The following is a 14,851-nucleotide window of genomic DNA, read 5'->3' as shown; positions in this document are numbered from 1 at the left end:
CTAGCCAGAAATTTCTTCTAGGTCTTAGGGGTACATGAAAAAGATGGGGAGGGCAGGGGAAAAAAGCATAAAAAGACCTAGTTTAGTGCCCTATAAAGTGCTGGCTGACATACAATTGTGGCTTCTCTCAAGAGGCATTATGGTTTCTGTTCTCTAACTAGTAGAGTGGTTGCAGCTTCTAATGTCATGGCCAAAGGCAAAGAAAGAAGCAAGTTCTACTGGAAACAAAGACTTACGAGCTACTTCTGCTTAAGAGCTGTGAAGCAGGAAAACCCATCAGTATGAATTGGGGATAGCAGTCTTATTGCCAGCTGTTTGTAGCTGTGCAAATATACTTGCAAATACACTCTTAAAATCTTCTGCAGTCAGCCTACAACTGGTAGTAGTGAAGAGTGATTTGATTAAGCCTTGCCTCATACTGTGCATTAACCACTGCTGAGTTTTATCATTCATAATCATGTTCCAAGATTCAACTTGAATTTCTTCTGCCAAACAATATGTAATCTTAGTGGCAATGCTGGATTCTGTGGGCCATAGAAGAGGCCATGAAAAATTGACACCCCAAGTCCCTAGACCAAGAGACCTCAGAAGCAGTGTTGAGGAAAATGAGGGATGCACTTGGATTCCCAACATGGAGGTGAGTAGAGGAAGAGATAACCTTCTCACTATACAAACACCTCCTGCTAACTGGTTACCAAGTTCCTGATCCTAATTCACATAAGGACAGAGTAGCGTAGGGCTGCTTAGAAGTTTTTCCATCAGAACTGTTTTTTGATAGAATATTGGATTTTTTACACAACTAAATTTTTCACAAATGGTGTCTGCTTTCCATGGGAAATTTCCCCACTCCTCCGGCCCAACCCTCCCCCGCAAACCACCAAAAAAAACCCCAAACAAGAAACTAAGTATTTATGTTTGGCTATCATGCTGCAATGACTCATGGGAGTTGTATTCAGTTGCAATATGTCTCCATTCTCCACACTGGGTGGGACTCCCCGGGCAGATTACATCTCCCATGATGCACCAACCAGTTCTGGATAAGTATCACCTTGTTTTTACTAATGAACTTTATTAAGCTTTGTTTTCAATGTAAGGCCTAGCATTACATTGTTCTATCAAACTTTTTATTAACAGTTTCACTGTTGAACAATACGGAATAGCACTACAACAAATTACAGGGAAGTTAAGATTACTAAAGGCTAGATTCATAAAGAAACAGGTGCCGCAACACTGAGCGTCACCACGCCTAACTTTTAGGCATCTAAAAAAAAAAAAATCAATGGGATTCATACCTAGGATTCCTGTACAGTGAATGGGGAGAAGCATCTCACTATGAGATTCACAAAAATCAGCAACGCTAAGCGGCTCCTCGCCTAAGCTAGCCAACAGGAAATGCAGAGGAGAGGGGTATGTCCTAAGTCCCTCCCCTCTCCCAGAGTTAGGCACCTAAATCCAGGATGCAAAGAGGTGCTTCCCTCTGCTCAGCTGCAAACTCGATCTTGGTGTTAGAAGCCCATATGTTTTTTTTTTCCAAGAAGCGAGGGTGGAGGACATCAGACCTCCCTCGTAACTTTAAACCCAGTGGTTGGGGGGGGGGGGGGGGGGGGGGGACACCAATGGCTCAAGTCCCCCTCCACATGAGGGGGAGAAGGGACTTGAACAGGGTCCTGCCATCTCTCAGGCGAGTGCCCGCGTCATGGACCGTTCTGATGTAGGACCTGCTCAGTCTCTCCTCCTGAAGCTGTTCCACAGTGGATAAATAATTGAAAATGTCATTGAAACAGGGGGACTGGATCCTGGGTCTCAACCCTCAAGTGACTGCTCTAAACACCACGCTACAGAGTCATTCTCATGCTTGCTCTCCCTCTCTCTGGCCCACTGATTCCTTCATTATTTATCCTCAGTGGAATAGCTTCAACAGGAGAGAAACTGAGGAAACCCCACATCAAAACATTTTAAAAACTAGTGGCTAGTGCACACATCTGAGAGGTGGCAGATCCCTGTTCACCTGATGAGAAGGGACTTGAACGGGGAGTCTCCTACATCCCAGGTGAGTAACCTAACCACTGGGCTCAAAGTTATAAGGGAGGCACTCCTCCTGTTCCACCGGCCGTTTTGCGTAAACTCCTCTATAGGGGCCCAATCCGGTAAGCAACCGTGGCACAAGCTACCAGATTGGCACGGCAGGCAGGTTAGGCCAAGGAACGTACCCCCATTTGTACATCGCACTGAGGCTTTGGGTCTGGATGGCTGACACAGAGCTGCAGTGCGCACATTCTGAAACAGAAATGTAGGCACAGAGGGAACTTTTACAGGAAAAACCCGAATGAGTTTAGGCACCTATGGGGTTTGGCTGCAGGTGAGCAGGGTTTTTGTGAATCCCAGCAAGGCCTGATTCTGGAATTTAGGCCCTCAAGTGGCAGTTTGGCACCTAAGTCCTTTTGTGGCTCTAGCCTTAAGTGTTTTCCTTTGCAAGGCCTTCCATAACTGCATAATAGTAATAAAAAAATCATATTAAGCACTGGAACTGTGTAATACATCAGAAGATAGAACAGCCATTAGTTGATACCCACAGGGTAGAATTTTTGATACATCAAAAGAAGGTATTTAAGGCTAAGTTTTTAATTGTATTATTTATTATGTTCAGAAAGACATAAAAAAAAAAGAGGCAAAATATTTTACTTTAAAGATATAGCTATTTATTATATAGCTCTAACCCTATGATCATTGAAATCAATGGCAAAGTTCCCCTTAACTTTAAGGGGTGCAGAATCCATGTGTGTGAAAGCGAACTGGTGTGTTATGCACAAGAAGCATACAAACACATAACATCCCACATTATTATTATTATGTTATTACATTATTTCTCTGCATGGAACACTTTGATACTATTTAAACTCAGATTATTTTTTAAATTACGTTGATACCAAACATTTCTTTTGTCCCCAAATGCACTGTAACTGATAACTTACATTTTGTAGTTATTCCTTCCTATTCTGAATCTCTCATAAATTGCAAATTTATTTTTTAAATTGACATGTAAAATATAAATGTTAATTTCTTTGCTACCAGTGCCAAGGTCAGGTTGATGGAACCACTGCAAGTACTTTGTTATATTGTAGGGATCATTAGGCTTTTGCCATTTCTGCTTTGCTGAATTAAGCTAAGAAAAAGAATTGGCTAACATATACTGTACTTACTTTGTGTGTTTCCTTAACATATGTCTTATCAGCCCTGCCACAGCTGAGAGATTTCAAATTGCTTTATGACATACTTGGATTTCCTCCCGTTAATAATTCCCCCTTTCTCCCTCCCATGACTGGCAGGGCTCTTCAACACAGCAGTAAAGTGGGACAGCTAATTATCTAGCAATCCACCTTGCTGCATCACATTTGGCAACTTTTATCTGCACAGGACAGCTGCGTTCTCTGTGTTTGAAGTGAAATGTCAGTCTCCACTAATGCAACAAGACTTACATCACTAATGATGTCTCGACACTTTGAAGAAACAACTCAAAGCCTAATTAAAAATTCAGATTCATTCTCCTAAGCTTAACTATTTTAACTGCCCTTCCACCAGGACCTCACTCTATCTTTTTGAAATGTTTCATGCAAAAAAGTCCAAGTGGAATAAGATGAAAAACTGCTGCAGTCTTGGGCTTTCATAGAGCCTCTAAAAAGATTGTTATGATTGGATGCAAACCAAGACGTAATCATATAGAACAGATGAGATTTTACTCCACTGGCTTCCACTCCATAATTACTATAATGTATACTATTGAATACTAAGAAAAAACAGTAGCTCATAAACTATTTATCAGCCTGTACTTTTTAATTTTTATTTTGTTCAGTCTCTCAAATGGCTTTCAAGCACAATAAACCACAACCGGAAGCCAACAGAAAAAATATATATATAAAAGTAGATACCTGTTCTTCTAGTCTGTATTCAAGTGGATGCTTTAAAAAAATAAGTAGATATGAAATTAGACACGTTTAATTTGATAAATGTCCTTAATTTTGCAAACTAGAGATCTTGATTTAAGATCATGATTGATGGTTTACAGATTTTCCCATGGCACTAATCACCCTAGTATCTGAAAAAAGAAGAACAGGAGTACTTGTGGCACCTTAGAGACTAACAAATTTATTAGAGCATAAGCTTTCGTGGACTACAGCCCACTTGTATGTATATACATCCGAAGAAGTGGGCTGTAGTCCACGAAAGCTTATGCTCTAATAAATTTGTTAGTCTCTAAGGTGCCACAAGTACTCCTGTTCTTCTTTTTGCGGATACAGACTAACACGGCTGCTACTCTGAAACCTAGTATCTGAGCACCTTACAAAATAAAACCATTAATGTCTGTAACACCTGTGAGAGGTAGAGAAATATTGTTATGCCCATTTTAAAGATGGGAAACAGAGACACAGATTTGCCCAAGGTCACCCAGGAAGTTTATGGTTGAGCCAGAAACAGAACCTAGATCTAAGTTCGGAGTCCAATGTGTTATCTACAACACCAACCTTGGATACCTCTCTCTTTTGTGAAGTTTGCTTTTGAGATTTATGGATGAAAAGTGCTAATTCTGGTTACTGGAATTATTAGTTTATTACAACTCTAAAAACAGCATCAGACTACAAACAGTGGTTACGTAATCTTCAAAATAAAGGTGACATTATATCCTCCCACACACAATCAAAAACTGACAGCATTCCACTTGTGTGTGTCAACCTGGCCTGTGTCCCACCCTGCTTTTACTGAAAAGCATTATATGGCTAAACATGCTACTAGTATAACAGTCTCCCAATCAAGCTGGAGGAGCCTATATACCATAGGTTTTTCTATTGTGCCCGTTACTACAGCATCTGAGCAAGTATTAACACTGTTAACCAGAAACCAGAGCTCTGTAATTTAACAGATAGAAAAACGTAGTTGTTTTTGTCATTGGGAGTAGTCAACTGCCATTTTAGCAGTCAGGAAGGCATTTTTTTGCAACTGTGCTCCCATGTTTGGAGATGGTGGGCGGGGAAGAGAAAGGAAGAATTGTACTCTTCTAGCACAATAAGCATAAAGGATTGGGATGAGAAAGTTGTCAAAATATTCTAGATCCTAAGGCCATATTGCTTGCTTCTGGGCCTACATGGCTTTGAAGTTATGTACATACTCAAAATTACAATAGATTTTCCTCTACCAAGCATTCACTAATCCTTTAAACACCCTGTGAGGTAGGTATTATATCTCCATTTTATAGACAAGGAGTCTGAGTTAGAATGAATTACAATACTGACTTTTTCAATGGAATTGGGTAATTCAGGAGGTCACAGGTCCTGTGCTTGTTGAAAAATGGTCAACATTTTCAAAAGAATTGTGTCCTGTTTTTCCAGTCAAAATTTCTGAAGTTTTTCAACCAGCAATCTACACTACAATTACAATGGAAGCAGAGAAACCAATCTGGGATTAGCCAAGTAACAGAACATAGTTAAGGGCCAGTGTTCTCAGTTCTAACTGCGTCAGGGCACACTCTCCAAGTTGGTTGTAATTTTAATATAAAAGGGCCTGTAGTTTTTTAATGACTGCCAAGTGCCAACTGAACAGACAACTCAGGAGAATATACAAAATTTGCCCACTAACCTGTTCATTCAACAAAGTTCCATCTTTTGTGGCTTGTGACATTAAGATAGTGTCCATTAAATGTATGTTCTACTGAATGATGCAAAGTAATATGTCCACATTTTAAAATCACTTGGAGCACACACACAATTTAAATTGCCAGTTTAAGCATCAGGTGTTTTCAGAATACCCATCATTGCCAAAACATATTGTAATTGCTGCTCTACACCCACCTCCCCAGAACCCAGTAGCACCAGCCATATGAAAGAAGAAGAATTGCCAAAACAAAATTTCACAATAAAATCAGAGGGATTTTGTCAACTTGAAGTCTAGCTACTGGTTTGGGGAGCGGTCGGTGAGTAAGTAAATTGTAATTTCAGGTACTATACTTGCCCCAGAATCCCACTGTGGGTTTACAGTCACATTTCTTTGAAAAAGTTTTTCCTCTCCCTGGGCAAGCAACAGGGGAAACAGACTACACAGGTGAAACAATTTACAAAAGGTTAAATGTTGCCCCTCCTTTGTAAAGCACTTTGAGATCAACCAATGGACAGGGCTATACAGAAGAGCTAGATATTACTACATCAACAGAGAATTAGCCCAGAGTGCTGTCAAAGGCATATGGTAAACATTTCTACATAATACTTGTGATACAATATTCCACAAAATATATTTGTAAAGGGGGCACATATTTATTCAATAATAAATGTAAAACGGCTGTCCCACCTGCCCACGGAATGCTGCTCCTCACACAAGAAATCACACAGCCATGTTATCTTTACTTACAAGTATCTTTATTTGCAATATTGTTTATGATATATTCTATACATTCAAAGGCTAATTTGAAAGCAACACACTTACAGCAATAGACCTTTGTTTAAAGACATAAAACTTGGTAAAAAGAAAAAAAATCAGCTTCTGCACTGATGCCTGTCAGCTAACTGTCTACAAACAAGATACAGTTGTACTAGTGCCAAGACTACTGTCAGAATGATGCTGTCGCAATAACTCTCTATCATCCTTACTATCCATGCAGAATCAGTATTATTCTTCCTATGCACAGATGCACCCATCCCATTCATTCCAGTAGGATTTTGCTGCTTTTTGAAAATAAACTATAAAAAGTAAATATGTTATATAACAGGATTTCAACACGAGTCCATAAAAACAATGAGTCTTCCTATCAATATTTGAGATACATTTTCTTCATATTAGTGCTGTAATAACTGTATTAAGAGGAAGTAGATATAGCATCAAGGAGACAGATTTTGTTTATAATACTAGCCATGTCGCCAACCTTTTGACTTTTATATTTACCCTCCCCTTTCATGGCTTCTAAGGCTCAGTGCTCTCCCGGTTCCTCTCTTACCTCTCCAGATGCTCCTTTACTGTTTCCTCTAGAGGCTTCACCTCATGGTCCCACCTTCAGTTTTCTCCTCTTCTGACTCTTTCCCAGATTCACATACACCAAATCAACCTCTCGCCTTCAGACTATTTACGGAATTCCACCTGTCTCTCTGATACTGCAGCCTGACATTCATTGGCTATTTCATTGCCACCTCAGACTCAATGCAGCCACTAAACTTATTGTTCCTTCAAAGCCCTCTTGCTCTCTACCTCCCAACTCCATCCTTCCCATCACCAAAGCTCATAACCTTGGCGTCACCACTGACGCCTCTCGCACTCTCTCCTTTCTTCACATTCAGGTTCTTGTCAAATCCTGCCATTTCTTTTTCTATGTACGCTCGCTCTCTCAAAAAATAAAAATCCATCCCTCTCTCTCTCCATCCCTCCTGGCCACAAACTACACCTGGCCTATTTATTTCATGCCTTAAGCATTGCAACCTTTAGCTCCTCTCAACTCCAGTCTATGCTGAACGCTGCTGCCCAAAATCATATCTAGGTGCCTACACTAGTTTCCCCTCTTTACTTTCCTGGCTCTCCACAACTCGTCCCTCATCTCCTCCTACATTCCCTATCACTCTCTTTATTCTGCCCAAGCATTAATCCTAGCCACTTCCTTTGTCTCCTTAACTCACTTCTGCTTTTGGGCCTTCTTCCTCTATGCTTAGAGCAACCTCCCAATTAAGATACACAAAGCTCCCTCACTCTTTTTCCAAAACCCCATAAGAACGGCCATACTGAGTCAGACCAACAGTCCATCTAATCCAGTATCAGGTCTTCTGACAGTGGCCAGTGCCAGATGCTTCAGAGAGAGCGAAGAGAAGAAGGCAATTATCGAGTGATCTATCCCCATCATGCAGTCCCAGCTTCTGGCAATCAGAGGTGTAGGGGCATCCAGAGCATGGGGTTACTTCTCTGACCATCTTGGTTAAACCTCATTTGTTCCTGAACGCCTTCCAGTTATAAGGACCACCTGATCGCATTGTTATACTACCGAGTGCAATACAGAACAATCTTTTGCCCACGGAGTGACAGCTGTTTAGAACATGGAACACGTTGACTGGCACAGCTCTCCTGCCATATAGCCCACTAACAGCACTACGTAAATACCAAAGATAATCATTCTGTATTAATTGCATGCAGCCCTTTTTGAGGACTAACTGCTTAAATTTAAAGAGTTGAAATGTTATAAAGATTTTTGTTCAACTGTAGGAAGAGATCATCAGAGAAGCTTCTAAAATCATGAGAAGTTTGTTTTCAACCAGTTTTTAATCTGAAACAGCTGTAGAAATGTACGGAGGAAGTGGGGAACGTTCAAATTAGCTTGATGGGACTTAAAACGGCCAAAATATTTTAAAGAATCTAGGGCTCATCCTGTGAACTACTGGCTTCACTGTATTAATTGCTTTTGGCCTCACATGATTCAAGTAACAATAAATGCATAGCATTTAGTGTTGTTATTTTGCATACCTATACACCAGCATCAAGCCTGCTTCCTAAGCCAACAGCCATGACCAGCTACAATTCTTGTGGAGGAACCTGGTTCATTTTATGCCTACCTACAACATGATGTGTCGTCGTTATGGAAGATAATTTGGGGCATATATGTTTTATGTGAGCTGCCTTTAAAAAAAAAAACCTAAAAACAAACCAAAGACGACACGTGTTGAAGCTGCTAGCACTTGTCAAGAAGGTTGTTGGTTTTTTTTGCACTGGAGAAATAAGTTGAGAAATATGATCATACTCATTTAATTTCCATTAACCAGAAGCTCCACCATTTATATATATAATTTTCAGGGGGTAAATATGCCTGTAGATCTCTAGACAGAAAAAGTGACTTCCTTAATGTTCTCTGTATTAATAATTTACTTCTATCTACCTTGTTAAGTGAAGTCATTTACATACATGTCTGATTATAAAGGACAAGACAGCAGCTTGGTATTTTTCCTGGACAAAGCCCCAGCCCTAGGAGGCCAGCCAACACAATGATGTTTCAAAGGTGGTAAAATGAAGCCAGTTTGGAGAAGATAAAGGGCCATTTGGGGAGGGACCCCTGCTGACCGCATAAAAGTGTCACCTCCTCAATTTGTGAGGCTTTTAAAACGGCTGGCGTTTGGTACTGCCCATACCTTGGATTGCAATGCATCTGGGATATGATTTCACTTTGTGTGTGTGCATGTTGTAGTTGATTGTTGTAACATAGCTATTAGCATCCTATGCAATTCCAGCCAGTGATTACAGAAATCACAGTAGTTTTACTATCATTAATATGCAACCACAAAGGCAAGGATACAAATAATGCCTAATCACCTCTCTCCTCCTTGAACTGAAAGAAATTACAATGTCAGGAAATGAGATGCAGGAAGATAATAAATTTGTCAAATTGCATATTCCCTTCAGAAAGAATGGTCTCCCTATCCCATCATCTCTGTGTGTAAATTCCACATATATAAAAAAAAGTCCTTCCATGAAGGAACAACATTTTTTGATTTATTGACATCAGAAAGAAAGATATTCAGAGATGAAAAAACTAAAATTGTATATGGACCTGAAGGACCCTGGTCAAAACAAGTTAGTACTTAAATTCAACTTTAAATATTGCTATACTTAAGTCTAAAAATATCCACCTTCAATTACAGCTTGTATTATAAATAAACCTAAAGTTTACAATTCAAAACCTCTTTTTGAATCTTGTGAAATCAAAGTTTTAGTATTCTTAATTTAAGAGCTCAGAATATATATATATATATATATATATATATATATATATATATATATATATATATATACACACACATATACACACATACATACACACACAGTTGGTCAGTTTTCAGGAATTGTATATAGTCACGAATATAAACAAAAACCAGAAAAATTGCAAGGAGGAAGTGCTTCTTGAGTTTTAAAACAATAATCAAATCCAGCTAAAGATTTATCTAGGATCAAGCTTTCCTCTGCCTCACAAAGGGTACAGGTCCCTGAAACTGAAGAGACAAAAGTATGCAAAATAGCCAGTTTCAAGACCCCCATAAAATACAAAGTATCCCTGCCCCACGAGGCAACAGCCTCGAACAGGAGAGTCATGTTTCAGGATTTTACAACGATGCACTAAACCACAACGATCCAGGGGATTATTGATCAGCAAATGGCACCAAAAAACAACCCCTACTGACCGGGGGCGGGAGGGTCTGTGTGTGTCAGGCAAAGCTGCATGGTGGTGGGGGAAACTGTGGCCACCAAGAGCTAGCGTCCCCTCGCCGGGCTTGAGGGAGTGACTCCACAGCCACAGGGCTCTCACCGGCTCCCTGCAAATCGGGGCAGAAGTGAGAGGCTCGCGGTGGAGAAAGGCGACCGGGGGCTAGAGGGGACAAACGGGAGGGAAGTTTGCAAAGAAAAAAAAATGGAAAGAACAAACAGGAATGAAGCAGAGGAGCGAGAGGAAGAGGGAACGAAAAATAGGAGAAGAGGAGCCTGATAGAAGAAAGAAAACCAGGAAGAAAGGATGAAGGGAGAGAGGAGCAGAGGCAGGAGAGAGCGAGCGCACACTGGGGAAGAGAACGGGGGGCAGTGAAGGAAGGAAGGAGAAACGGGCAAGGGGAAGAGGAGACGTGGAGGGGGAACACTACCTGCATAGTGACGACCCCCAGCTCCTCTGTGGCAAGTTTCTTCATCTGAGTTGCTAAAACTTGCGCTTCATCCAAGATGGAAAACTCCGTCTCGGCCGTGCTGAGCCTCCAGAGAAGCGCCATGTAAACGAGCCAGAGGGGCCGCTGGAAAGCGCTGCCCCGACTCCAGGGGGAGAGGAAGCGGGGGTTCCGGCTGCCGGAGGAGCAGCGAGCCGGCCAGGCGGCCTCCTCCCGACCTGCCCCCCTCGCCATGCTGCCGCGGGCGCTTTGGAGAGACCCGCTGGGGGTGGAGGGGGACCCTCCCTCCCCGGACCACAGCGCGCGGCCCCCCTGGAGCAAACTTTCCCGAGCGCCTCCCAAACTTCTGGGCAGCCCCTCCCTGGGCTGGAGGGGTCCCACTAGGGCTCGGGCGCGGGGCTCGGGGGCGCGGCGGCGGCCCACCCTTCCATGCAGGGGGCGCTGGGGACGAGGAAGCCTGGCCCTGACGCTCCTCCCTGCAGGGCCAGCCACACCAAGCGGCGCCCGCGGCGCGCACCTAGCCCGCCCGCCTGCCTGCCTGCGCTCCAGCTCCGGGCGCACTGAGCCAGCTTCGGGATCGGCTCCGCTTCGCTACCGACTGAGAACAGCGGTGGCTGCGGAGGGAGGCAAACTGCGGAGCAGGAGGAGGAGCAGGAGCAGCCGGGCCGGGATCGGAGTCACCAAGGGGGAAAGGGAGGTGTCTGGTGCCACCAAGCTGCGTGCAGGCTCGGTGCACGCCTCAGTGGTGTGGTTGAAAGGGGGGGAGGGTAGTGGGGAGCCAGGGGGGCTTACAGACCCCTTCGCAGGCCTTCGACCCTTCTGCAACTTCCCAGCCAGGATTTGCCTCTTCTCTGCGGGTCTGGAGCCTGCATTGCTGTTTGCTAAACCTACACCAGGCCCACCATATTTACCTGGCTGCGACCCCAAGGGATCTCACATTTACAGCCAGGCTGCCTTTTCCGGAGGGTCAAAACTGAGGGTGGCCATGACACAACCTTGTGGCAAAAGCTCAGGTCTGGGAGGCAAGAGATCTGAGTTTTATTCCTAGCTTTATGACAAACTTGCTATGCATCCGAAGAAGTGAGGTTTTTACTCACGAAAGCTTATGCCCAAATAAATCTGTTAGTCTTTAAGGTGCCACCAGACTCTTTGTTGTTTTTGCTGGGGCAAGACATTGTGTCACTCAGGTCCCCTCTCTGAAAACAGAAATCATAATAAATGTTATTTTGACGGGTCATTTTGAGTCATTAATGTTTGTAAAGGGCATTGAGATTCTCATGGAAGATGCTACAGAAGAACAAAATATTGTTCCTATCATTAATAGTATAGGTTTGACCTGTGAAACTCTCTCTCTTTCTAGGTGTGGACCAGTTTCACTATACTTTCTGTATACAAAACGGGGTTTGGGACAGATAATCTTCTAGGAAAATTAGGTTTCTATGTACGGACTGCAAGCAGCAGTGCAGGGGGTAAAACAAATTCAAAACATTCATGTCATGTAATAGAGAATGAAGTACGGGCTCTCGGCAGCAGCACCGGAAAGTATGCTGTTTGTTTAATATTCTATGAGCATATTCTTAAAATATCACCACACGTCTTAAAATTTCAGTGCGCAAGTATGTGTGACTCTGTCTCTTCTTGAAGCCCTGAGCAATAGAACACCCATTCCAATGTGGCATAGCATAACGCAGACTGGTGTCAAGCAATGGGTCTTAAGAAAATATTTATGATGCAATAGAGAAAAGCAAGAATGCATGCTAAAGTCAGCAACACAAAATGACAGGTTTCCTCCTGGGAAATGCAGCATAAAGAAGAGAAAATATAACGGGCCAAAACCTCTGGCAAAATATCCCCTTTAACTTCTAAGCAATGAAGCACGCTGGTGGGAACACAAACACTTTGAAAGTGATGCAGAGAAACCTCTTTAACCTCTTCTGTTCACATCCCGATCCACTTTAATAGAAACCACTGGAACCAGTGGATACTGATCCCTGTCACATGAGGTAACATTTTAATCCAGTTCTCCTGACTGGCATCAGTAAATAAAGATCAGCCTCTCCACCGCTCCTGCTGATATACCTTTATTACATCACTTTTCTATCCCATGTCAAGAAAAGGAACTATTATAAATAAGTGAGAGGCATAATGTCCACATGGGAGATGTAAATTAGGAAGATCAAAACCGAGTAATTAACATACTGGAGCAGACTGGTGGTCCATCTATTTAGTATTCTTTCTCTGACCGTGACCCATACCACATAATCCTGAGGAAGGTGCAAGACACCCCAATTATGAAATAACCTACCCATATGGAAGTATCTTTCTAATCTCCATCAACTAACAGTTGGTTTATGTCCTGAAACTTTAAAAAAAAAAATCCTGTCTACTGTAACTGAATATTCACCATATCCATTTAAAAGGTTAATTTAAAAAAATCATACTAAGCTCTTGCAGCAATGAGTTCCACAAGTTAATAATACATTATGTATAAAAAGTATTTCCTTTTATCAATTTTATGGTTTTTGTCTTTCATTTCTATTTAATATATCCTGTTTCCAGTACTATGGGAAGGGGCAAATGGGATCTGCCTTCTTTATAGTACTCATGTTCTTTATGGTATCTTCTCGGATTCATTGTTTTAAACTAAACAGATCCAGTGTTTTCAGTTTTTCTATATTTAAAGCTTTAACATGCCACTGATAATTTCCATCAACAATGTCTTTTTTGGTACAGATTGACCAGCAATAAACAGAGTATTACCTAGTGGCATTATTATAGTTTCAGTATTATTTTCTAATCCATTTCTTGTCCATCCTAACGTTTAGTTTGCTTTTTAGACTAACTTTGCAAATTCAGCAGGAATTTCAACTGAGCACTCCACAGTGATGCCCAAGTCCTTTTTTTCTGAATGGTTATAGTTAGTTTAGAGCAGTGGTTCTCAAGCTTTTGTACTGGTGACCCCTTTCACACAGCAAGCCTCTGAGTGCAACCCCCCTTATAAATAAAATAAAAAAAAGTTTTTATATATTTAACACCATTATAAATGCTGGATTCAAAGCGGGGTTTGAGGTGGAGGCTGGCAGCTCGCAACCCCTCATATAATAACCTCACGATCCCCTGAGGGGTTCCGACCCCCAGTTTGAGAGCCCCTGGTTTAGAGCCCAGCAATGTATCCAAACAATGCAAATGTTTCCTTCCAATGTACATCACATAGCATTTGTCAACACTGAAATTCACCTACCTTTGTTAGGTACCTCTGAAGTTCCTCATAATCTTGTCTAGAATTGATTAACCTAAATAACTTTATGTCTTTTGCTAATTTTGCCACTTACCTGCTCACCTTGCTTTCCAGATCATTGATAAATAAATTAAACAACATCAGTTCTAATACAGAACCTTGAGACACCCCATTGTGAACCTGTTTCCATATTAATAATTGAGTAATTTCCCCAACTCTTTGTTTTCTGTCACATAGGCTCATCTTCAGACCCACTGATTGAAGATACTGTTGTGATGAGGGCCATATAACACAGATAGCCATACTGAAGTCACTGGGGTTCAGCATGAGCACAGAAATCTGGTTGTATGCACTTGCCTTTCATCCCATCACTACTTAGTTTTTTTAACAACTTCTTGTAAGAGCTTTTGTAATAGGTTTTTTTAAAGTCCAAATAAATTATTTCAGCAGGTTCTCATTTATACACACAACCACTTCTAGTACATTAGAGAGATATGATTTTCATTTTACAGAAGCTATGCTGATTTGTCCCTATCACATCATGTTCATTTGCATGATTTATAATTCTCATTTTAATTATTGTTTCAACCAATTTTTCTGTTGAGGCCTTCCAGTCCAGCATAGATTCTGTAAAATAAAATCATGCCTGGCTAACCTACTATAATTATAGTGCCCCTTATCTCCTTTCAAATACAAGTATGGTCCTCTGGTCCTCCAGTGCAGTAGCTGATTTTAATGAGAAATTGCAGAATTTTGTAAGCAGCTAAGCTACTTCATTCCTTTAGAACCCTTCCAATCCTGACGCATTGCGGTCCTTTAATTTATCTATTTGTTCCAGTACCTTCTCTTTTGTCAGCCCAATCTATGATAGTGCCTTATCTTCATTGAAGAGGGGTAGATATCTCCCCAGCATCTTTTGTGTGAGGACTAAAGGGAAAAAAAAAACATTACTTTT

General features: G+C 41.6%; 1 protein-coding gene across 1 annotated transcript in view; it reads right to left on the bottom strand.

The window, feature by feature from the left end:
• Window positions 1-11,040, bottom strand: part of CACHD1 (cache domain containing 1) — a 203,710-nt gene extending 192,670 nt beyond the window's left edge. The window contains 1 exon segment of the mRNA XM_005300064.5: window positions 10,641-11,040. Within this exon segment, the coding sequence (XP_005300121.1) occupies window positions 10,641-10,892 (252 nt within the window). The 5' untranslated portion in view covers window positions 10,893-11,040.
• Window positions 11,041-14,851: the final 3,811 nt, after the last annotated feature.

The sequence above is a fragment of the Chrysemys picta genome, chromosome 8, assembly GCF_011386835.1.
Source record: "Chrysemys picta bellii isolate R12L10 chromosome 8, ASM1138683v2, whole genome shotgun sequence".
Taxonomy (NCBI): domain Eukaryota; kingdom Metazoa; phylum Chordata; order Testudines; family Emydidae; genus Chrysemys; species Chrysemys picta.
This window is presented reverse-complemented; position numbering and strand designations above follow the sequence as displayed.